General features: G+C 36.6%; 1 protein-coding gene across 6 annotated transcripts in view; it reads left to right on the forward strand.

Annotated features, from left to right (window-relative positions):
* The window catches only part of DOP1A (DOP1 leucine zipper like protein A), a 107,827-nt gene extending 82,156 nt beyond the window's left edge, over positions 1 to 25,671 (forward strand). For 3 of the 6 annotated variants that reach the window (XM_072642693.1, XM_072642695.1, XM_072642694.1), the window contains 16 exons: positions 3,946 to 4,080; positions 10,457 to 10,512; positions 11,542 to 11,646; positions 12,327 to 12,393; positions 12,799 to 12,943; positions 13,114 to 13,193; positions 13,812 to 13,921; positions 14,481 to 14,630; positions 14,797 to 14,858; positions 15,990 to 16,142; positions 16,954 to 17,090; positions 17,727 to 17,782; positions 18,499 to 18,663; positions 20,477 to 20,606; positions 23,253 to 23,312; positions 25,044 to 25,671. In XM_072642693.1, coding sequence (XP_072498794.1) covers positions 3,946 to 4,080; positions 10,457 to 10,512; positions 11,542 to 11,646; positions 12,327 to 12,393; positions 12,799 to 12,943; positions 13,114 to 13,193; positions 13,812 to 13,921; positions 14,481 to 14,630; positions 14,797 to 14,858; positions 15,990 to 16,142; positions 16,954 to 17,090; positions 17,727 to 17,782; positions 18,499 to 18,663; positions 20,477 to 20,606; positions 23,253 to 23,312; positions 25,044 to 25,349 — 1,917 coding nt within the window. In that variant the 3' untranslated portion in view covers positions 25,350 to 25,671. Of the gene's footprint in view, positions 1 to 3,945; positions 4,081 to 10,456; positions 10,513 to 11,541; positions 11,647 to 12,326; positions 12,394 to 12,798; positions 12,944 to 13,113; positions 13,194 to 13,811; positions 13,922 to 14,480; positions 14,631 to 14,796; positions 14,859 to 15,989; positions 16,143 to 16,953; positions 17,091 to 17,726; positions 17,783 to 18,498; positions 18,664 to 20,476; positions 20,607 to 23,252; positions 23,419 to 25,043 lie in introns of all 6 variants that reach the window. The other 3 variants (XM_072642696.1, XM_072642697.1, XR_011974395.1) reach the window with 2 other exon arrangements.
* The last annotated feature ends 293 nt before the right edge of the window (positions 25,672 to 25,964 follow it).

Below are 25,964 nucleotides of genomic sequence, written 5' to 3' on the forward strand. Positions count from 1 at the left end.
AATATTCTCCTGGTTCTGCTCACTTCACTCAGCATCAGTTCATATAAACCTTACAACTTTTTCTGAAGTCTGCCTGCTCATCATTTCTTATAGCACAATAGTATTACATATACCATATATACCACAACTTGTTCAGCTGTTCCCCAATTGATAGGCATCCCCTCAATTTCCAATTTTTGGCCACCACAAAAAGAGCTGCTATAAATAAATCTTTTTGTACGTGTGGGTCCTTTTCCCGTTTGTATGATCTCTTTGGGATACAGACCTAGAAGTGGTATTGGTGGGTAAAAGGGTATGCAGTTTTCTAGCCCTTTACTACAGCACATATGTTAAGTGGGAATGCTAAACTACTTAAGATCCAAGCATATAGTTTACTGTTTTCTATTGATTTCATATATAATAGGCTGACTTTTATTTTAAAAAAAAAAAATGAACAAAACTTTCCTCCCTTTTGTGCTGTACAGACTTGATTCAGAGAAAGCAATATAAAATCATCAAATCCAAAGATTCTTTATCTCTGAGAAATGTGCCAAATTCACTATGATTAATAACGGTATCTCAGCTTTCTTAAAAATAAGTGAGCTGGGGGGCGGAGCCAAGATGGCGGAGTAGAAAGACGCATATACACATAGCATTGAACCCACAACCCATAGAACATCGGTAAAAAGGAACTCACAGCGAATTCTGGAGTAGTAGAGGCCACAGTACAGTGGAGCAAAGGAGATTTCTGTTCCAGAGGGACCTGCAAACCTCTCGCAAAAGGTCCGTCGCGCTGTGGACGCGGAGCCCAGCCCAGCCCCACCGCGGCCATGGCACGGAAAGGAGCAGATCTGAGCGGGCTTCAGGAACAGGATCTCCAGCGGCCACGCGGGTCCCTCCACCCACAGGTGACGGGGGTCAGTGAGAGGGTCTTCTTGGCAGGTCGAGAGGGGAGTGGGGTGCCCCCATAACTCAGGCCCGCTCAGGAGGCAGTAGCTGACGCAGCGACAGACCAGGGCTCCCCAAGCAGGCAGGAGCCTGGATCCATTGTTGAAGGTCTCTGCATAAACCCCCTGAGGGAACTGAGCCTGTGAGGCGGCCCTGCCCTCACCTGAGCACCTGAACTTAATCTCACACTGAATAGCAGCCCTGCCCCCGCCAACAGCCCTGAGGCTGGGAAGCAGCATTTGAGTCTCAGACCCCAAGCTCGGGCTGGGCGGATCTGGAGGTGAGGTGGGTGTGAGGAGAATATTCAGAAGTCAAGTCACTGGCTGGGAAAATGCCCAGAAAAGGGAAAAGAAATAAGACTATAGAAGGTTACTTTCTTGGTGAACAGGCATCTCCTCCCTTCCCTTCTGATGAGGAAGAACAATGCTTACCATCAGGCAAAGACATAGAAGTCAAGGCCTCTGTATCCCAAACATCCAGACTAAATATTCTGTGGGCTCAGGCCATGGAAGAGCTCAAAAAGGATTTTGAAAATCAAGTTAGAGAGGTGGAGGAAAAGCTGGGAAGAGAAATGAGAGACATGCAGTCAAAGCATGAACAGCAGGTCAGCACCCTGCTAAAGGAGACCCAAAAAAATGCTGAAGAAAATAACACCTTGAAAAACAGGCTAACTCAATTGGCAAAAGAGGTTCAAAAAGCCAATGAGGAGAAGAATGCTTTCAAAAGCAGAATTAGCCAAATGGAAAAGGAGATTCAAAAGCTCACTGAAGAAAATAGTTCTTGCAAAATTAGAATGGAACAGATGGAGGCTAATGACTTTATGAAAAACCAAGAAATCACAAAACAAAACCAAAAGAATGAAAAAATGGAAGATAATGTGAAATATCTCATTGGAAAAACAACTGACCTGGAAAATAGATCCGGGAGAGACAATTTAAAAATTATGGGACTACCTGAAAGCCATGATCAAAAAAAGAGCCTAGACATCATCTGTCATGAAATTATCAAGGAAAACTGCCCTGAGATTCTAGAACCAGAGGGCAAAATAAATATTCAAGGAATCCACAGAACACCACCTGAAAGAGATCCAAAAAGAGAAACTCCTAGGAACATTGTGGCCAAATTCCAGAGTTCCCAGGTCAAGGAGAAAATATTGCAAGCAGCTAGAAAGAAACAATTCAAGTATTATGGAAATACAATCAGGATAACACAAGATCTAGCAGCTTCTACATTAAGGGATCGAAGGGCATGGAATAGGATATTCCAGAAGTCAAAGGAACTAGGACTAAAACCAAGAATCACCTACCCAGCAAAACTGAGTATAGTACTTCAGGGGAAAAAATGGTCTTTGAATGAAATAGAGGACTTTCAAGCATTCTTGATGAAAAGACCAGAGCTGAAGAGAAAATTTGACTTTCAAACACAAGAATGAAGAGAAGCATGAAAAGGTAAACAGCAAAGAGAAGTCATAAGGGACTTACTAAAGTTGAACTGTTTACATTCCTACATGGAAAGACAATATTTGTAACTCTTGAAACTTTTCAGTATCTGGGTACTGGGTGGGATTACACACACACACATGCACACACACACACACACACACACACACACACATAGAGACAGAGTGCACAGAGTGAATTGAAGAGGATGGGATCATATCTTAAAAAAGTGAAATCAAGCAGTGAGAGAGAAATATATTGGGAGGAGAAAGGGAGAAATGGAATGGGGCAAATTATCTCTCATAAAAGAGGCAAGCAAAAGACTTATTAGTGGAGGGATAAAGAGGGGAGGTGAGAGAAAAACATGAAGTTTACTCTCATCACATCCCACTAAAGGAAGGAATAAAATGCACACTCATTTTGGTATGAAAACCTATCTTACAATACAGGAAAGTGGGGGATAAGGGGATAAGCAGGGTGGGGGGGATGATGGAAGGGAGGGCATGGGGAGGAGGGAGCAATTTGAGGTCGACACTTATGGGGAGGGACAGGATCAAAGGAGAATAGAAGTAATTGGGGACAGGATAGGATGGAGGGAAATATAATCAGTCTTATACAACACAACTATTATGGAAGTCATTTGCAAAACTACACAGATTTGGCCTATATTGAATTGCTTGCCTTCCAAAGGGAAGGGGTGGGGAGGGAGGGAGGTAACGAAGTTGGAACTCAAAGTGTTAGGAACAACTGTCGAGTAATGTTCTTGTCACTAGGAAATAAGAAATACAGGTAAAGGGGTATAGAAAGTTATCTGGCCCTACAGGACAAAAGAGAAGATGGAGACAAGGGCAGAGAGGGGATGACAGAAGAGAGAGCAGATTGGTGATAGGGGCAATTAGAATGCTTGGTGTTTGGGGGGAGAGGGGACAAAAGGGGAGAAAATTTGGAACCCAAAATTTTGTTAAAATGAATGTCAAATAAATAAAAAAAAATGAAGAACAAACTAATAATACATTTTTCTGTTCATGATGGCATCTTTCTACATCTGATGAAAATGTAATAGAACTTAGATTAGACGGTATTCAATTTGTGTCAACAAATATTTTTAAACATCTACTGTATATCAGGTGCCATCCCTAGGCACTGGAAAAAATACAAACAGTACAAAACTGTTCTTGCCCTCAGGTTGCTCACACATATTTCTAGGAGGTTGTAACATGTACGCACGTAAGCGTAGTTTGAGAGAAATTGAAGTGGAACAGTTTTCTAACTGGGAGAAATTGGAAGTAAGGAAGCCAGTTGAGAGTTTGTTATAGTTGTACAGGTGAGAGATGATCCAGAAATTAGGAGTTTTGCAAGGAGGTGGCGGGGGGGGGGGGGGGGGGGGGGGCGGGGGCAGTGTGAAGAAGCAAAATAAGGGACTAGATAGTCTTAGTTTGCATTGGTAAAGCAAAACTGATTCAGTAATCATGCATTAAGCATCCCCTGTACGATGTGCAGACCATTGGATCTCTGCTCTCAGACAGTTCATGATTTTGTCATTTCCTTTAGTGACGATGTGTCATGTTATACTTTTCAGGTCATTCCTGCAGCCAGTGAAGAACAGCTTTTGCTGGTTGAACTGGTTCGCTCAATTAGTGTCATGAGAACTGAGACTGTCATCCAAACAGTGAAGGAGGTTTTGAAGCAGCCACCAGCCATTGTCAAGGACAAGGTATGAAGAGGAATGTTGTGTGTTTTCACTTCTCTTTCATAAATGCTGTGGAGCAATGGTCTCCAGAGGGGGCCTGGCTAACTGTGTGCAGTCAGTTTAAGAGAGGGAAGGTAGGTTGCCCCACCCTCTCCATAACCAGTCATGGGGCTTATTTCCAATACTCTCCCACTCTCACCATTACCTTTGCTGTAAAAGCTCTCTAAGGTACTCCCCCCTCCCATTTCTGAGCTGGGCATTTGCCCTTCAGGGTATTTATAACTTAATAGTTACCTAGACATCCATAGAATCAGTTGTCCAGATACCACTGGGAAAGCCTGTCCCCCTACACCTCTCCAGGTTAATTCCGTGCTGCAGCAGCTCCCCCTTGGAGGCTAGCTTTGTGTGGTGGGGTAGTAATTGTGAGTAAGAACCCTAGCTTCCCCCTTTCATTTTGGATGCCATAGAGTAAATCATATAGGATGAGCATTTTGCATCAAAAATCTCATTACAAGAGATCTCCTCTACCCTAAACCCACCCTCCTTCTGAACCTCTCTACTTCTATGTCCCACTGTCCCTCCAATCAATCAGGTTCACAACTTCCACATAATATAATCCAATTTGTTTCTAAAACATGTCATTTCTACCTAAACAACAGCTCTCACTTCTGTCCCCTTCTCTCTAATCACACAGCCACTACCCTAATTCAGGTCCTTATTTCCTCTTGCCTGTACTATTGCAGTAGCCTCCTACTTGTTCTCCCCGCCTCAAGTTTCTCCTTCATACAAGTACCAAAAGAGTTTTCCTGAAACTCAAGTCTAGCCCTGTCCCTCTTCTACTTTAGTGGCTCCCTTTTGACTCTAGGATCAAGTTTTTATTTCATCTTTTTCTCATTTCTCATTAGATTATGAACTCTTTGTGGGCAAAGACTGACTTTTGCCTCTTTTCCTACCTGCATCATTTAGCCCAGTGCTTGGCACATAGTAGATGCTTAATAAGTGCTTATCAAATGACTAATTTTTATTTTTATTATATATACATACACACACATATATAATTTGTAAATGCAGAACTTTGTACGTACTGGTGATGATGCTCAAAAATTTGTCACTGATAGAGATAGGTAGTCAACAAAGCTTGGAGACCACTGCTATAGGCAGTTAAGGCTTCTGCGCTAAACAGTACTCTCCTGTAATAACTGATAGTATAACTAAAAGAATACTGGTCTTGAAATCAGAAAGAAAAATTCAATTAAAGAACTTTATTAAGCATCTATGACATGTGAGGTACTGTGGTGGGCACTTAGAGTGACAAAATGAAAAACAACATGGGCTCTATGCTAAAGGAACTTAACAACCCTAATAAGGGTGGACAGTGGGGACTGTGTGATAGGGCAAAGGGTCAATGGTGCCTGCCCTCCTTTACATGCTCTGCAGCTTATTCAGACTGGCTTTGCTGCTTCTTGTACTTGAAACACAATCTCCTATCTTACACTGACACCACACCTTCCACAATTGTACATAAATGAGTCTTCAGGCTATATAAATCTGGCCAGACCAAAGGAAATAGAGCTGCAGACCTGAATAAATGGAGACAATGCCTCGAGGAGATCTAATTTCTGTTTCTCCTCTTAACCTTTTTCTTAAGGTTTTCATCTAAAGAAGCAAGCTATGAATTCATATGAAACTCTTAAATATTTCTGAGTCAAATAAGTGTATTTTCTTAGCAGCAACAGGAAGCACTTGTCAAGAATAGTTGTGGCTGAAAAGGAAGAGGCTGGCCATGTTAGAGGAAAGGGAGGTTTTTTAAATTATTCATTATTGATCATCTCCAGGGCTAAAATTTCTTGTAGTGCTTCAGAAGTTACTTCCATATCTTTTTGTGCTTCGTTTCATTATTTATTGTATTTATATTATTATATTTAATTTATATCAAGCCGTCCTGCCAGCTGGCTTTACATTGAAATAGGCAACTTTGATTAAATAGTTTTAACATGAGTTAAAGAGTTAAATTGAACTGGCCAAGAATATTCAACCTGTTACTGTTTGAAGTCAATCTTTTGGAAACTTTTTCGAGTGACTGTGCTTTTATAAATCAATCTCTATGGGGAAAATGATAAAAAACAATCATGGAAATACTTTTCTCATTAGATTTGGTTTTAATGTCTTCTGACATGCCAGAAGTAGATTAAATTAAAGAAGATATTAGAGTTAATAATATATAATTAAATGCCAAAGTGGAAGGCCTGAAGATTAAAGACATTGAGAGAATTGAAAACTACAGAAATATTGAATTAATAAATAATTCTAAGGAGTGTTGGGAAAAAAACAATAAAATAGATAAACTATTAGCTAATTTGATTAAAAAGAAGAAGAAAACCAAATTATCAGTCTCATAAATGAAATAGAAATCACAGCAAAGGAGATTATTATTAGAAACTATTTTACCTCTTATATCCAAATAAAATCTATGGTTTAGATGAATTAAATATTTACCAGAAACATAGATCAAGAAATAGAGAATTTAAATAACTCCATTTTGGGAGAAATGTAATATCACAAATGAATATCTTAAAAAAAAACCAACTCTAGAGTCAGATACATTCACAAGTGAATTCTATCAAACATTCGAAGAACAATTCCAATGTTACAAACAGTGCTGGCAAAATATTGACAAGAGAAGGGGTCCTACCAAATTCAATCTATGATACAGATGTCCTAATACATAAATCATAGAAAATCACAATTGAAAAACTATCGGCCAATATCCATAATGAACTTAGATGTTAATATTACCAAAGATGCTAAAAATAACAACATATCACGAATTAAACACTATGACCAGATTTTCCAAGAAATGAATAGTTGGTTTAATGTTAGGAAAATGCCAATCAACTATATTAATAACAAAACCAATAAAAATCATGTAATTATAACAATAGGTGCAGAAAAAACTTATGACAATATACAATACCCATTTCCATGAAAAACCCTAGTAAAGATAGGAATAAATATGCCATACTTAAAATAATAAATGTATATCTAAAACCAAGAGCTACCATTACTTATAATAAAGATAAACTGAAATCCTCACCAGTGAATTCAAGGATTAAACAAAGTTGTCCATTGTCACCACTTATATTTTACACACTAGCAAAAGTGCTAGATATAGCAATTAAAAAAAGAAATTGAGAGAATAGTTATGGTAAAGAAGAAACAAAATTATCACTTTTTGCAGATGATATGATGATGTACTTAACCCTGCAGAGTCGATTTAAATTAAGTTAGTTGAAAATTAAAAAAATTTAAAAACTAATTGAAACAATTTCAGCAAACTTGCAATATATAAAGTAAATCCATACAAATCATCATTTCTATGGAATAACAATAAACACACCAGGAAGATAGAGAAATTCCATTTAAAATTAGTAGAGAATGTATAAAATAGTAGGACATCTGCCTTCCAAGATAGACATAAGAACTGTAATAACACTAATAATAAGTAACATTTATGTAGTGGTAACTTTGCCAACAAGCACTGTGCTATAATTATTATCTCATTTGATATTCAAAACAACCCTGAGAGAGGTAGGTGCTATTATTACCATTTTATACATGAGGAAGCTGAGGCAAACAGGGTTAAGTGACTTGTCCAGGGTCACACAGTTGTTGAGTGTGTGAGACTGGATTTAAATTCAGAAAGATGAGTCTTCCTGACTCCAGGTCCAGTGCTTTATCCACTATGCTACCTACTACCCTCAAAAAAAAAAAAAAAAAAAGACCATGCTGCCAAAATCTATTTACTTATTCGATGCCATACCCATCAAGCTAGCAAAGGAATACATCATGGAATTAGAAAATATAATAATGCAATTCATATGGAGGGGGAAAGATCAAGAAAGGAGAAATAGCAAAAATAAATGGGAATGAAGAGGTATGCATAGCAGTACCAGATCTCAAACCCCACTTAAAAAGCAGTTATTTTTAAAATACTTTCATATTGGTTAAAAAGAGAAATTTCATACTTAAGCAAATATATCAATTACCGCAGTATTAGATAAACACAAAACCCCCAACTATAGGCATATGAACTTGACAAAAACTGCTGGGAAACTAAGAGATTATTATGGAGAAATTTAGTGTAGACAAACACCTTAATTTTGATTATATAAAATTTAAAGGTTTTTCCATAAACAAATCTAATCAAGCTATTATTAAGAGAAACATCTGGGGAAACTATCTTCGCAGCAAATTTCTCTGGTAATGGGCAGTTCTCAAAGGATGAAAACTAGGCTATCCATAACCATGTGAAAAAAATGCTCCAAATCATGACTTATTAGAGAAATGAAAAGTAAAGCAATTCTGAGGTTCTACCTCATACCTATCAGAGTGGTAAAAATGACAAAAGAGAGAAATTGATCAGTGTTGGAGGGGATCTTGGAAGGCAGTCACATTGGTGCATTGTTGGTGAACCTATTAATTAGTATAACCATTCTGGAAAACAATTTGGAATTGCACACAGAAGATTACTAAATACTTTATGCCCTTAGACCCAATTATACCACTGCCAGGGCCACACCCCAAAGAGATCAAAGAAAGGAAAAGATCTTTTATGTATAAAAATATTTATAGCAGCTGTCTTTTGTGGTGGCAAAAAAAAAAAAATAGCCCTGGAAATTAAAAGGTTACATCATTTGAGGAATATCTCTGAATTAGTTGTTACCATAATAGTGAGGGATTACCATTGTGCTGTAATAAAAAATGACATAGGTGATTTTGAAAAGATATGGAAAGACTTATGTACAAATGCAAAAACAAGTAAACAGAATCAGTAGGATAGTTCATGTTATAACATTAGTGTTGTAAAACTGAACAGTTCTGAGGATTTTTATAAACTGATGAAAAATAAAATGATTATAAACAGGAAAACAATTTATACAACAATAATGATCCTGTACAAAACAAATAACTTTGAAAACTGTAAAAATTATTTATTGCTGTGATGTCCCATCATGCGTTCCGAGGACTGATGATGAAACCTGCTATTTATGACAGGTGATGGATTGAGAGCACAGAATGAGACACATGTTTCTATTCAGCCACTGGAGGAATTTATTTTACTGGACTATATATATTTGTTACAGGAATTTTCTTTTTAACTGTTTTGCTTTGTACTAGGCAGCTAGGTGGCACAATATAGCCCCATGCCAGGAGTCAAGAGCACTTGAATTCAAAGCCATCTTTGTCTCAATTTCCTCATTCTGTAAAATGGGAATAATAATAGCATGCACCTCTCAAGGTTGTTGGGAGGATCAAATAAGATAATATTTGTAAAGTGTTTAGCACAATGCCCTGCACACGGGAACTCTTTCAGTTCCTCTAATCCTTTGCTACTTTTCTAGAATAGATTTCATCCTTGATCTCATCATTATTTTAGGAACTGAGGACTGTCTAAAGCTTTATTAAAAGACAAGCAGACCCTGGACCTCAGATTACTGGGGGAGTGGGGGGTAGATTGTGTTAATTGCCTGCTTCTCAGGGTTCAGAGAATCAAAGATGTAGAGCTAGAAGAGATCTTAGAGGTAATCTAGCCTAACCTCCTTATTTTATAGAAAAGAAAACAGGCCCAACAACTACAAAGGATTGCTCTGACTCACAGAGATCATGGGGAGTAGGTCCAGAATTTGAACCAAATGACAATAAATCATATACTCTTTCCTGCTTGACGCTGACCAAGCCTTGTTGCAAGGCTTAAAATACTGTAGAAATGTGAGTTGTCATTCTTTTAGAATGAAAACTGCTTTCAACCCTCATCTGTGTCATGTCCATCTTCCTATTTATGGCCAGCACTTAGTACTATAGGTATTTATTATATGTTTGTTGAAATGAGAGGGAAAGATAGAAACCAAAAAGGAAATGCAATAAAACAAATGAGTGAAAGAGTTCACTTAATTCCCAATGGTCTTTTAAGGCAAAATGCCTTCCACATCCAGGGAAAGAACTATAGAATTCAATTGCAGAATGAAGCAGACCATTTTGTTTTGTATTATGTTTTGTTTTGTTTTATGGTTTCTCCCATTCATTTTAATTCTTCTATGCAACATGACTAAGGTGAAAATGTATTTAATAGGAATGTATGTGTAGAACCTATATAAAATTGTATGCCATCTCAGGGAGGTAGTGGGGAGGGAGGGGGGAGGGAAGGGGAAAAAAATCTAAGAAGTGATGGTAGAACACTGAAAACAACATAATAATAAAAATATTTTAAAAATACAAAAAAAAGAGATTTTACTGATTATTTTTCTTAAAACTGAAGACAGTGTGATAAGCACTACAGTTTGTTAATGAAAAAACAAAAGCAGTGTTTCTGTAGAGTAAAAAAGACTTCTTCTGTTTTCAGAAACATCTTTCTTTGGAAGTTTGTATGCTGCAGTTTTTTTATGCTTACATTCAAAGGTAAGACAATTTTTTTCTTAAAGGTTTATCAATAGAGAAACAATAAAAAAAAGAGGAGTTTAAATATTTGTTATTCAGTGCTTAATGTGTCCTCTTCTGCTGATGTTAAGTTACCCATAAGTTTCATAATCAAGTCCAGTTACACACAGAGGTTGAACTGGGTTATAAGAAAGAGGACTTTGGGAAAGTTGGAATTTTAGTAAAAATGAAAGATCTGAACCACTGCTGAAGTAGTACCTAACATCATGTTACAATGTTTGGGCTACTGGACAGGTATCATACTGGGAAGAAATATTTTAATTCATTCTCTTTAACTGGTCTGTCCAGCTTTGTTTTGATGATCATGTGTAAAGGCTCGTAACCTACACTTGCTTATGAAATACTCCCAAGATCTTAACACCTCCACTACAACAAGGCTTCCTAACTATTCCTTGTTATTTTTTTTACTATTTCTTATAAAGCATACTAACTGCCTAAACCATAAATTTATGTGATATATTTGAATAGGTGGTAATGTAGACTAAAGGCTACTTAAGATCTGAACTTACATAAAATGAGAAGGTAGGTTTAAGGTAAAGCTTAAACAAAGATAATCTTAATTTCTTTGCAGGTGAGAGAAGGGTGTTCTGGATAGACAGTCAACCTTCCCTTTGCTGATGTGGAGATTCTTAGGTGAAGAAGCTAATATAAGAGGGAAATGGAGAGACTAGGAAATAGGTGAATGTGATGTCAGTGACTAAATTGAGATATAATGTGGGTTTACCTTGGGAGTTCAAATAACTAATAGAATTTTATTTTTCTGAATTTCATAGCAAGATATTCTAAAACTCACGAAAATTTTCAGATTAGGTATTTCAAATTCCCTTTTCTATTATAGCACAAATTGTGTAAGAGTTCTGAATTGGATCTATGTCTCAAAAAAAATTAGGGGATTTTTCAGCAGAAGTAGTGAACAAGCTTGTCGTGTAAATAATAGGACAGGATTAAAGTTTGGTATGACTTTATTTATAAACTATACTTGTTTTCTAGGATTCCAGTCCCCAGTTTAGTGGATAGCTGGACATCATTGCTGATCCTTCTGAAAGATTCCATACAGCTGAGTCTCCCAGCTCCAGGGCAGTTTCTCATACTTGGGTAAGCAGTTTTACTGAAAATATTTTCTCTTAATAAAGATCATATATATATATATATATATTTACATCCTTGTTGATGAATGGTAGGTTTGGTTTTATGCTGCCTTTTCTTTGTCAGAGAATACTTTATGGGTACTTATGGGGGGGGGGTGAGTAATTAAAAGTTAAATTAAGCAAGCTGGTTTCTCTTGGAATATGCTAGATGAGCAGCTGAACCACAAAAAGGCTTGGACCTTGAACAAGGACAGTGAAGAAAGACTAGTCTCACTCTGGGGAAGCTTCCTCTCCACCCGCTATCCCCCAAGCCATTCCTGGTAACAAAGAATAAAAAAGAAAGAAAAGATTATCCCTGATTAAATGCACTGTAGAACTAAATAAAACTAACCACATCAGATGCTGTGACTGAGTGCTTTGCTATATACCCGCAGTCCCCTGTCTCTGAAAGAAATGAACTCTGAGGTACATTTTCTCTTCTCTTCTCTGAGGCCAGACTTGTGGTTGGTCATTATTACACAACCTACCCTTTCAGTTTTTTTCTTTGGATTTATATTATTGTAGGTATATATGTTGTTTTCTTGGTCTTGCTTTACTTTATATCAACTCACATACAGCTGGGGAATTCAGTTTTATCCACTTTTTCTTTAAAATAATATATTCTTTTTCTATTTGGCATATTTTTAGGGTTCTGAATGAATTCATTATGAAAAACCCTAATTTGGAAAATAAAAAAGACCAAAGAGATCTTCAGGTAAATCATTAGGTCTGAATGGACCTTCTTATTTTTTTTTTCAAATCACTTCTAATAAATTCAGTTGAATAAAAAGTAAAGGGGAAAAAGCCTAAATATAGATTTAAAGAGACCTGTTCCTTATTACCTGTTACTACTGCATGTGGGACCTTGGGCAAATCATTTAATTTCTCCAACCCTTAGTGTTGGAGCTCTCAGTCTCTGGTATACTGTGCTAACATGTCAAAGTCTTTTAACTCTTAAATGCTATAGAAAGCAAAAGTATGTACTGTGAATGTACAATGCTTTGGGCTATAATTAAACCAGTTTTTTTGCATCACAAATTTGTTCACAAGAAAACGTATAATTGGATGTCTTTTAATTGTCTTTTTTCTAAGTTTATTTCTGTTTCATTTATTTCTTTAGGATGTTACTCATAAAATAGTAGATGCAATCGGTGCAATTGCTGGCTCTTCTTTGGAACAGACTACATGGTTACGTCGAAATTTGGAGGTTAAAGCTTCCCCCAAGATTATGGTAGATGGCACCAATCTGGAATCTGATGTGGAAGGTATTACACTCAAACAGTTTAGCTTATATTTGGAGTCATTTTGTTCTAATATTTTTAAAGAATTCAATAGGCAGTCTAACAACTATGATAGCTTTGGTTCCATGGTCATCCTTGTGACTTTTGTTTTGAGTGAATATATTATTATTATACCTGCCTTTTGTTTTATTTAGATATGTTGTCACCTGCTATGGAAACATCAAATATAACTCCTTCTGTGTATAGTGTTCATGCCCTGACATTACTTTCTGAGGTAATTGTTCTGTAGTGCATTTAATCATGTATGACTTTTAAGGTACTGTTTGTTAGTGTTGATGATAAATAGGGCTGCTGTTACTGAATGTCTTACTTTTAAAAATCATTTTGCACTTTTTTCAATAAATAGGATTATCTGGTTTAAGTAGATTTTAAAATTATAATTTTTAGTTTGCTTCTTAAATATTAACTTTATTAAACCATACTCATTGTACTCTTAGTAAATAAAATTCTTTTAAATGATATTTACGTTGCAGGTTTATAAGAGAAGTTGTGGCATGACCTATTTTTAAAAAAAACTTATGTCTGAGCCTGAGTTTATGTTCCAACTTATGGTTTGTGATCATTTAATATTGCTTCCCAGTATCTCAATCAGGTGGTTGTCTTCCACCTTTTCACAAAATTTTGATGAGTAAAAAACAAAATAATAGAAGAAAGTCCTCTCCTTTGGGAAAGAGGGGAGAGTAGGTAGGAGTGCCATTTAACTAATAAACTTTAAGTTATTGGTAGGGATTCTTAAGAATTCCAGGTTTCCTATAAACCTAAAGTTAGTACTATTTGACAGTACTTATTTTAGCTCAAGAGATCACACTTTTCTGATTCTTCTGGTTTGTAGGTTCTGGCTCATCTTCTGGATATGGTGTTTTACAGTGATGAGAAGGAAAGAGTCATTCCATTACTTGTAAATATTATGCATTATGTTGTGCCCTACCTCCGAAATCACAGGTACTGTCACTCTTTAAATATATGGCAGAAATAATTTAAAATTTCTTTTAATAAAATGGAAACAAGTTATTCCTTTATGGCCACTTTTGCTTTGTTCATTAAAATATGGACAGTGATTCTATTCATATTTTTATTATATAAAACAACTGGGTAGCCCAGTGGATAGAGTTCTGTCCTGGAGTCAGGAAACCCTGAGTTTAAATCCAGCCTCAGACACTAACCATGTGTCATTACTTAGCCTTTGTCTGCCTCAGTTTCCTCAACTATGAGATGGGAATAATAACAGCACCTACCTCCCAGGGTTGTTATGAGGTTTAAAAGTGCTTAGCACAGTTCCTGGCACATAATGGGCACCTAATACATGCTCATTCTCTTCCCTTTTCTTTCTCTTTATCGTGAATTGTGATTGTAGTAACCAGATTTAGTCATTCTTTTGCATTGTAATGTTTTTCATTTCTTCGCAAAATTTTCTTAAATAGTTGTGATTCTAATTATAATGAAACACAGTAATTAAACTACAACTTGCATGTTAAATTGATTTTTTTTTTCCCTTTTTAAGTGCCCATAATGCACCCAGTTATCGGGCCTGTGTTCAGCTACTTAGCAGTCTTAGTGGATATCAGTATACTCGAAGAGCATGGAAAAAAGAAGCATTTGATCTCTTTATGGATTCCAGTTTCTTCCAAATGGATGCCTCTTGTGTTAATCAGTAAGTCATCATCTTCCTTGTTTTAAGCATGCTGGACTTTACCTAGTCAAGACATTTTGGCTCCTAAGTCAGTCCAAATTCAATAGCAGATCAGAGGTTTCAACGAAATCCCACCAAAAGTCTGTATTTTCTTACTTACATATGTTATAACCCTTGTCTCTTTTAGTTGGAGAGCAATTATGGACAACTTGATGACACATGATAAAACAACATTTAGAGATTTAATGAGTGAGTATCATAGATTGACAGAATAGTCACGTGCTCAATCTTCACTGTTCACTCCTCAGTCCTGGAAACCGCTCAGTTCCATGATGTTAAGGTTATCCAGTAGTTGGTCTACATGGGTACAGATGCCAGTTCCTGCAGAGCACAGCAAGCCAGGGCCCTTACTTCCCTCAGTCTCTTTGCCAAAAGAAAAGCTAGCATTTATATAGCACTTTAAAGGTTTGCAAAGCAATTTACACATATTTTTTCATTTAATCCTCACAACAGCCCTGTGGGTTGATCTATCATCACTCCAATTTTACAAAGAAGGAAATTGAGGTCAAGAGATGAAATAACTTGTCTAGGGGCACACAGCTGGTAGTTAAGGCAGGATTTGAACTGAAGTCTTTGTGACTCCAAGTCCAGTACTCTCTCCTCCACACTATCTTAAAGCAGTTACCATTTGCTATTTTGAAGATGTATGATGGAGTATTGGGTCAAGTGGGCTTTGAATAAGCCTCTGATATTTATTAGCTGTGGGACTATGGACCGGTCTTTTAACTTCTCAGTCTCAGTTTCCTCACCTGTTAAAGGGGGATAATATAGTGCCTACTTTTTAGAGTGTAGTCATTAAGATCATTTTATGTAAAGTGCTTTGAAAAATTTTAAAAGCTTTGTTAATGTTATCAGTTATTAAATGTTTTTATTGTTATTTTTCACTGGGGACAACTAGTGAAAAGATCCCTGGACTAGGAATCAAGAGAGTCTTGGACTGGTCCCAAGTTCCCCATCTACAAATTGAGAATTGTAATCCCTACCCTGTAGACCTCAGACAGTTGTTGGGGATCAAACAAGAGAATGTATGTTAGGGGCTTTTGGAAAGCATTGCAAAGTCCAAAGTATCACTAGTCGTATTAATTCATTTTATCCTCCATTTCCCCCTGCTGGCAGCTCATTTTCCATTCATTAGTTGTAGTCCCTACTTTTATTTGTTTGCATCCTAAGCCTTTGGACCACTTATTTTTTTGTAGATCTTTGGTTATTTGTTGTCTCCCCTGAACTCTGTATCTTTCTTTCTGTACACTGTTGTTAGCTAATCTAGAACATCTGTGTTCTCATTTAGTCTAATGTGCTTATGCATGTTTTCTTTTTCAGCACGAGTAGCTGTGGCTCAAAGCAGCTCACTCAATCTCTTTGCCAACAGGGATGTGGAGCTAGAACAGAGAGCCATGCTCTTAAAAAGATTAGCATTTGCTATTTTTAGCAGTGAAATAGACCAATATCAGAAATATCTTCCAGATATACAAGGTAATTGGTGGAAAACCATCTCTCCTGCTTTTTGTAATTTTTTATTCCTTACAGAAAAATTTCCCCAGATTATAAATCTGTGTGAAATCAGCTTATGTCATGTAAGAGAAAAACATTTGCTCCATTGAAACTGAAGTCAGTAGATCTTGGGGAACATATTGGGAGGGAAGTAGAATTTCCTTGAGACATTCTAATAGAATAGAGGGTATATTTGTTTACTGTTAGAATTTCATTGAAATTTGGTCATGTACGAAATCCAGATTTTTGCTGTAAGAGATGTTAGTGTTTATGAGGTTTGTGACTGGTCATTTATGCAGAGGGGGAAAAAAATGAATTCAAGTAATGTTTGTAGCTCTGCAGAATTTGGAAGTCCTATCTGCAAAGCCATTCTCATCAAATAAATATTTGCTGGATTCCCTAGTCTTCTAGAAAATATCATCTTTGCATCCTCTTTATCATTCTACGGGACCAGCTCATTTATAGAGGCTGCATGTTGGAATTTGTACTTCACACATTCCTGACTCGTAAGAAAAATCCCCCTCAGCTTCTGAGCTGGCTCATGCAGAAAAAATATTTGTTACCTGCCTCAGGACTAAACAAGGGTACCAGGAGGAGTGAAATCTCCGTGGAGAAGGTAGTCTTTCTGCCAGGTCATTTTACTTTTAGCAAGAGCCATAACCATGCATAACCTTTTTTGTCATTTGATAAGTGAAGCCCTTACTAGTAACTGTCTGGATTATATGAGGGAGGAGTGATAATGGATAGAATTGTTCAGCAGTAAGAGATCCTTTATTTTGCTTTTCTCTTCCAGAGAGATTGGTAGAGAGTCTCCGTCTGCCCCAGGTGCCCACTCTTCACTCTCAAGTTTTCCTGTTTTTCAGAGTGTTACTTTTAAGAATGTCTCCCCAGCACCTTACCTCACTCTGGCCAACTATGATCACAGAACTAGTAAGTTGGTTTTGAAAGCTACAAGCCTGAAAGAACCAGCTATAGTGATATAATTACACTTTCACATTTGAAATGAGACACTAAACAGACAAACTCCAGCCATGCCAGTTACTGTTGTTTAGAGTTGAATTTAACCATATCCTATTCCATTTCTACACAGAGTTTAATACTTAAGCTAGATGCATAGCCATTGTTGTTTTCTAGTCACCTTTTATACCTAGGTCTGTCTCATTGTTCTTTAGTCTCATCTGAAACATGTATATCTCTTGTCTCTGTTTCAGAATATTTATTTCCTTGCCATTTCCCCCTAAAAGTAGGTTTTCTTTTCTGATGACTCTGATGTTTTTCCATGTTAGTTCTTTGTTCATTCACTTTCCCCCAGTGACATCTGCAGAAAGGCCATGTTCATCTTCCTTAAGATTTCCCTATCTGGTTTCACCAGCATCAATTTGTGCTTCCAAACTCAAAAATACTCTCATTTCTTGCATGGAAAAAATAAAATGTCAGTTGAAAAGAGCTTGGGAATTTATCCTAAAGATTAGGAAATGTTTGCCCTAAAGCATAATGATTGTATGGTAATAGGATTTGATGCCTACCTGAGTGAAAACATTTTCACCTGATTGTTTGATCTTTCAGGTGCAGGTATTTTTACTGATGGAACAGGAACTCAGCGCTGATGAAGATATTTCAAAGTAGGTGTGGTTACTTTCAGTAACAACAACAAACTGAGATAGCTCATGGGATTTTTCATTTGACGAGTCCAGAACTCTCCTTGCCTTTTAATAAAAATAGCTGTATAAATACTTGTTCCAGTAGTGCACACCAATAGTCATATGTGAACATAGATCTCCCTAAGTTTTATGACCAGCTAAGCTAATCACAATTCATGCCATCAAGCATTTCAGTGTGTGTGCATAGTTTTGAATAGTATATGATTCTGTTTTATTACAATTCATCATTATTAATTTTACTATCCCATTGATTAGACCATGTCCTTGGAAACATCACTATATGATAAAAATGTATCAGCCCAAAAGGCAGGTTTTAGTCCCATCTCCCAGCATTAGATTTATAAATTGTTACATTATAATAATTAATTTCACACTTGCTGCCTAAGAAAACTATATTTAGCAAACTAGAATAAGGATTCTCCCATTTTCTTGGCTTTGTAGTTTATACTTACACATTATTTTATGAGGTCTACATTCTTAGTGTTCAGTTGGCCACGACTGTCATTGGTAAAGTCAGTCAAATAACAGTAGCTGGACACCATAACTATTTTATTGGTATTGGTGCATGATATGAATGAAGAGATAATTTTTCTATCCTTTTAAACAAAGTACAAATTTGAGATTTTTCCAAGAACCAGTTATGACACAGCTGATATCTACAATCTTCCCTAACTTAGAACTTCAGGACCATCTGTAGCTGGTCTGGAGACCACGTATACAGGAGGCAATGGTTTTTCAACTTCATACAACAGCCAGCGATGGTTAAACCTTTACCTCTCTGCTTGCAAATTTTTGGATTTGGCTCTAGCATTGCCGTCTGAAAATCTCCCTCAGTTTCAGATGTAAGTAACAGCAGAATGAACTATTTGGTGTTTTCCCCCTGAAATTTTCTAAGACTTTTTGAAAAGTATTTTATGCATAAGTTCAAATCTTGATCACAGAAGCTCATTTTCATGACATGTAAAAGGTTCTTGGTTGTCTCCTTGCTTCCAAAAAAAGTTCCATCTTCCCCCTTTTTCCCTAGTAGAATGTAAGTCCATTCAGGAAAAGAAATGTTTTACTTGTCTTTTTGTATCCTCAAAACCTAGTGCAGTAACCTAGGGCAGAGAGTAGGCACCTAATGAATGTTTGTTTGTTGGTATTAAAAGGTTAGTGAGATTATATAAAGGTGAGCAGATTGAAAAATAAACTCCCTTATATAGTGTTGTAAGTAAGGAACATTTTGTTTTCCTTTTAGAGTTTAGTTTCTCAGGATCCATGGCCATGGCAGCATCTAGTTTTAAGGTGGTAGGTAACTCTGAGAACAGCTCCACAGGTGCTAGATAGTAATTCCTAGAATCATAGTGTGGACAGTCCTACTGAGGCTGCACTGTGAGACAAGGGGTGACATAATTGATATTTACCACGCTTGCATAGAATGACAGTATTGCTAAAGTTAACCTGTGAACTTAATATTGGCAAGATAAACCTTCTTTGTTGCCCTATAAAGCAAGTGGGCACTGGTCAGTGAGTGGAGAAACCATGGGGGAACCGTAGAGGAATCTTTTTGTGCTTTGACTGACCCCCATCAAGACCTGAGGGGATTTGGGGGAGTGCACAAGCTGTGCCTGTCAAGATGTAGGGGTAGTTCCCCCCCCCCCCCCCCCCACTTCTTTGTCAGCCCCTGTGAGAATAGTGATTAGGGAATGCTGTAGGAGTTGATGCTCCCATTATCAGCAACCCTTTAGAGAAGACTAGACTAGACTAGAATAAAGTAAGATTTAGCTCCTCTGAAGGTGCCTGCATGTCTGACCAGATCAAGAGTAGTGTACCTGCTAGAGGCTGGAGACCAGAAACTCCAGTGCCTCCTGTGTGTTATCTGTGAAACAAATGTCTTGCACATAATAAGGGGCCAAAAATGTGTTGATTAGTAATTACTCTTTTTTGAAACAATATAAATTCTTCAAAAATAGCTTCTTAAAATAAGAAGATAATGTATATTTGATTACCTGAAACTCATGGAACATTTAACTATTATAGAGCTATATTTCCTTATGGTAGACCTTGCTCTCCAGGCCAAAGGTTTATTTGAAACTGAGACACTCTTTTGCCATGTAGACCTTAGAGTAATTAAAAGATAAAATCATTTATACATAAATCATTTCACACATTTCCTAATCGTTTTGGGGAACTTTTTGCCAGGGAGTCTGAGAGCCTATTTACATGTCATTGAACAGTTGTAAATCTGGGGTCTGTTACCTTGGGTTGTTTTGCCTTTTTTTTTTTTTTCAAATTTTAAATATTTTGATAACTTTCAGTATAATTAGTTTTCTTTCTAATCCTATGTATTTTATGCATTTAGCAACATTAGTCAAAGAGGGAGCCCATATGCTTTGCCAGATTGCCAGATGAGTCCATAACACAAAAACATTAAGAACCCATTAGATGAATTTGGGGCAGGGAGAAGAAACTGTAGTACAAAGAGTACTGAATTTGGAATTGGGATAAGTGGTTTTAATCATAGCTCTATTACTTACTTACCTTATGACTGTAGGCAAATGATTTAATCTGAGTCTATTAACCCCTAATAGCACAAGGCTCTTGTGAGTAAGGGCCCTTAAAGTTACAAATAAATGAGTTGTTATATTGATTTTTCCATTGCTTTTATATGAATAGGTATCGTTGGGCCTTCATTCCAGAAGCCTCAGATGATTCTGGTTTGGAAGTTAGAAGACAGGGTACACATCAACGAGAATTTAAACCGTATGTGGTCCGACTAGCAAAACTCCTCCGGAAAAGGGTGAAGGTAACTTTTTTTGTTAGAGTTTTTGTTTCTGTAACTTTATACAAATTATTGTATTTTATTGGGCCAGACATGAATTAGAGCCTAAGAATGCCTCTTTAAATGGGAAAAAATGTATAAGTATACATTCAAAAATAGTAAACATCATAAATTATTCCCAGTATTATACAAGTCAGATTAAGGGACTCAGGGACAGGGAGAAAGTGTGGTCTATATTCACATCCAAAGCAATTAATGGTTTTATTTAATAGATTTTAGGAGAAACTGAGTATCTTTTTAAATATATTCCCCAAGTCAAGCGGCAACTATATTTCGTATTTGTAAGCCCAGCCCAGTTTTATTAATGAAAAGTCAGGGAAAGGAGTTTTGGTCTTTTAATTAATAAACAGTGTTACTGTAGTAGAACTTGCCTACCAGACTGTAATAAACACATTTAAAAATACTCTAGGATATCACTAGAGACCATCTCAGTTATTATTTTTGCCATACCTAAAAAAACATATAGTAAACTAAAATGATAAATAAGGTTAGGGCTGACTTTTCCTACTTTAAAAATTATGCAAATTCTTTAAAACAAATTGAGTAAAGCCAGCTTAAGTTTGTAGTAGGCAAACCAGTTTCATCTTCATAAAATTGCAAAAGACTTATTTGTCTGCATTCTCAGATACACAGTTTGAATTATAGCTGTGGGGCATAATAATCATATCTGTTATTTCCTTCTTAATATGTAATTAGATCAGGGAAAGGGAATTTTAAAAAAATGAAATCCCACAATATTCCACCAATATTACTGAATTCAAAGTCATAGTGGTTGAGGTTCTGGGATAAATCTGAAGAAAAAAGGGTGTCAAAATGAGATGGGCATACAGAAAGGAAAGAATTATATAGAAAAAAGATGCATCCATTGAAGTTTGCATTAAATAAAACAACTAAATAAAAATATAAACAGAAAAGGAGTTCTCAGAAGCAGAAACATTAACTTGACGGCACCTCTATAATGGTGAAGTAGTTACCTCATAGAGGTATCTTGAAGAGCTTTTAATAAAGATAGATTTTGTTTGCTGAACATACAGTCATCATTTCATGCATTTTTAAAAATTATCCATCCAAAAGTGAAAATATGTTGGAAATTTCAAGTATGTTAGTTAGAAGGACCAAATGGTATGCATCCTAAAGAAATGGCCAGGGGAACATATTAAGCCAGTGTCTTTTGTTTAGAAACTATAGAGGGGAACTAGATTTAAGGTATATTCTGGGCTGGGGGTAGAGAATAGGGAATAGATTTTGGTATTGAAAAGATTTGTTCAGAAACAGATGTCATAAAATTCATGGGATTTTTTCAACAAGATGAGATTTTTAGTGTGGGAAAGATATGCTAGATTTATATTTTGGTATTTTGAACCATCCTATTTGCCAAAATGGTTCAGTTACACTTAAAGCAGAATCGCACCCGAAATAAATGATGCCTGAAACAATGAAAGTAATAAAGCTAGTCTGCTTAAGACCCAAAACGCATTTTGTAACCATGTATATACTTGAAGAATTTCAGACATAAAAAAAAACAGTAGGAGTGAAGTGGTGTAATGGATAGGAGCTGGCCTCAAGAACCAGGATTTGATGTCAGGGTGATCTGGGTTTCTGATCCCACATATGGCACATACTGGCTGTTGCCCCTAGGTGGGCACTTCAACCCTTTAGTGCTCCAGGCAATTGTGTAAAACTCAGAAGTTGCAGAGCCATTGCTGATCTGCACCGGGAAAGGAGTTTGCCTAACCAGGGAGCTCCCAACACCACAAAGCTGAATTTTTTAAAAACAGGGGCAGGGACAACTCCAAGGTTGTATAATACTGTAAAGAGATCGTTTTTTTTCCAAAAAAAATATATAGTCCTTTGATTCATCTGAGTGATTGTTTTGTCTAATTCCATAACTTAATTTTGGCCTTTTATAAAGTATAATCCTTGGCTCAAAAGCCAAAAGACAATGAAATAAGATGTTAATCACTGTGTCCTGTAAATCTGTCATTTTTTGAATGTTAAAAAAATGTTCTCTTAATCCCCAAATTCTTTCCATAAATTGACCACCTGTGAGAAATTGTGTCCTATTATGAAATCTAATTTACAGCATGTGATGATTTAGAAAATTTCTAGACTTCGGGAGCCCTATATTCAAGCAGCAGCTCCAAAATACATTTTACCCTATGAAAATGGAAGAATGGTTGCTAAAAAAGGTACCATTTACAAATGTAAATTGTTCTTTCCCCAGCAATGTGAGGGCTAAAGGTTGAAGAGTTTGAGTTTGTGAGGGATTAGATCATTCTGATGTCCTTTTAGGAAATTTTAATTGTTAAGAGAATTTCTTTACTTGTGATAGGTATCACGTATCTAGAAACGTAATTAGATTTTCTTGCCAGTAAGTTATCAATGTGATACATTTGGCACTCAGGCACATTTTAAATTATCTCTTGCAGTTAATTAGATTGTACTTAAGGGATGACTTGCTAGCCTGTTGGCCAAAACATATCTAAGGAATAAGAAAATTGTTTTGGTGGAAAGAATCTTCTCATCTAGATTACAAACTACGAGGTCTTCATGGCCAAACATACTTTGAACTGGAACAAAGGCTGTGAGTTTTCCTCTTTCCTTCCGCAGGACAAGGAGGAGAACTTTAAGACAGTGATTTTGGAGGGATTGGAGATGGCCAAGCATCAGGTGAGGGTGGCTCTTTGATGCTTGTGATATGGCAGCAAAAGCTGCCACATCAGGACCAGACACTCACAGCCATACCCAGGTCTGGATCTCAACAAATGCGAGAGAGGTAAACAGGGAGGAAGCTCTTCTTCAGAGACTAAGTATAGGCTATTTTGATGAAGGCAAAGGGAGATGGGCCTTACGTTCTTCTCCATTTTTATGGGTAACTGAGGAAATTTGAGTAAGAGGAGATTTCTTTTGAATAATAATTCAAGTCACCTTTTTTTTTTAACTATTAAAAGGAGACATTAAAAAACCTTAGTTAAGCACATAGGTGTAGCAGAATTTCTGCTATGTGCACCTCATACTTATTATTGATACTGTTCAGTTTGGGGACAAAGGTTCAACAGTAGTAGTAGTAGTGCTCATTGAACATTAGTATTCGCTGATTGATTTGAAAGACAGCATCTCTTAGAACAAAGGGTAATTTTTATGAGAGAGATTGTGTGATTCTATTATGTGAAACTGTGATTCTGACCTTCACCATGTTGACTATTCATCTTTTGTTCTAATCTAAAGTGCGCAATAACCTTAACTTTAACACCCATCTCAAACCTCCTGATTATCATCACAAAACAGTGCAAAAGAATAGCAAAGCTTTTTGTGTGTCTCCTTCATTAGAAAAGTAGTGGTATTAAGGCATTCCTTATGGGCAAAAGGTAGAAAGCATCCCAGTAACATCTGATCCAGGAAATTAAGATGGCACCTTTCTTTAGGGAAGAAGCATATAACAGTTTCCCTCCCTCGGTCTCAGTTGGTAGCCTTTTTACTTCTCCATTATTTCGTTGTCTTGTCCTACCTGTGATTCAGATTGTTTAAATTCAAGCATTTTTTGGTTCTCTGCTCCTGTCTCCTCACTGACCTCTACAGCATTAAAGCTCTTCTCATTCTCTGTTCATACCGTCTTCTGTCTTTTGAGGTTATCTCCAAGGTCAGTCTCCTGCTTGGAATGTTTAGTAGAATCTTAGGGTCTCATGTAAGCAAGCCAAAGATTTCTGCTCACCTACCTTTTGTTTGGGTTGGCCACATGGACTCTGGTATAAACAGCTTTTTTTCTCTTCACTAAACAGGGTCTCTATTGTGGACCATTTCCATCTCTTGGGTGAAAAGGGAACTGATTTTTTTTTTCAAAATCAGAATGACTTTTCCTCAGTCTTCACTTTTAGATATTGTATGTAGTGGCATTGTGGTATAAACTACAGGTCCAAATCCATTCATTAAACTGTGAGGTTCCATAAAGTTCTGGATTTTGAATATGCACCAAGCACAAGCTATTAATAATTGACTTCTTAGGCTTCTAGAAAGTAACCTCAATTGATGGCATCTTCAGTGAGAACAACAGTGTTAGAGAAACCTAATGTTTCAAAGTAACTGGAAAATATATTTTCTTAACAGCATTAGGCTTTTGCCAATACAGTTTCATAATATGGACAAAGTAGGGGATTATACTGGCTTTGAATGACAAGATCATAATTTGAAATTTTATTTGATATCTGAGCACCTGAAAAACTTTTGAGTATAAAACAGCAACTGACAGACAGGGGCATAACAAGGGCCTGGAACAGAGAAGCTTTAGTGGAAATGAGAGAAAATTTGAGAGCGTGCTAATCTAGGATCAAGAGAATTTGGCAACCACTTGGGGATGTGGTATATTTCATCTCTTAGATGACAATACCCTTTTTGTTTCTACAGAAAAATCCAGAGGAAGACTACTCAGGGAGAACATTAGGTTGGGAACCAGGACATTTGTTACTAACCATCTACACTGTGCGTAATATTGAGCAGCTCCTGCCTTTCTTCAATGTGCTCAGCCAAGTCTTCAATAGCAAAGTCACAAGCAGATGTGTGGGACACTCAGGGAGCCCTGTCCTCTACCCAAACTCCTTCCCTAATAAGGACATTAAAATGGAGAACAACAAAATGTTTTCCAGCAAAGCCAGGCAAAAAATTGAAGAAATGATAGAGAAGGATTTTCTGGAAGGGGTGATAAAATCTTAATTCACTGGAATTGGTACTATTCAACTTAAATGTAATGATTTAAAAGAAATCTTTCTGGTTGTATAGTTTTTCTTTTGTATGTATGTATGTAACAACACAACACACTTCAGGTTGTATTTAATTTAAAAATTTGTATATAAGAGTAAATGTTCTGAATGTGACCTGAATCACGTTTAAATATTGTTGGCTCATATTGATTATGGTGCCAGAGAAATATATATATATGTGCATATATATATATATATACACACACAAAGTCCACTTGTTTTACTGTCTTGAATTGTCTTAATTCTGCAAAATACAAGTTGCACATTTTTTCCTATTTGTTTCAAGCTTTATTTTTTTAAAGTTACTTGGACTAGTTGTTTCCTTAAAACCCCATCAGTCTTTTCTACTAAAAAGTTCAAACTAGGAGAGACTGTTATCTTCCATTAAGTGGGACGAGTTCAGGTGAGCCTGGGCTAGATGGCAGCAGTAATCTTCCTAGCATTGCCATTACAGTAATTTTCCAGTTGGTGTCCATAGCAACAGCACTACTACATACTGGTAAGTATTAAGACACAATGTGCTAATCAATAACATGTTCTTTCTCTACTGAACACATTTAGAATTTTA

The sequence above is a fragment of the Notamacropus eugenii genome, chromosome 2 (genome assembly GCF_028372415.1).
Source record: "Notamacropus eugenii isolate mMacEug1 chromosome 2, mMacEug1.pri_v2, whole genome shotgun sequence".
NCBI classification, from domain to species: Eukaryota; Metazoa; Chordata; class Mammalia; order Diprotodontia; family Macropodidae; genus Notamacropus; species Notamacropus eugenii.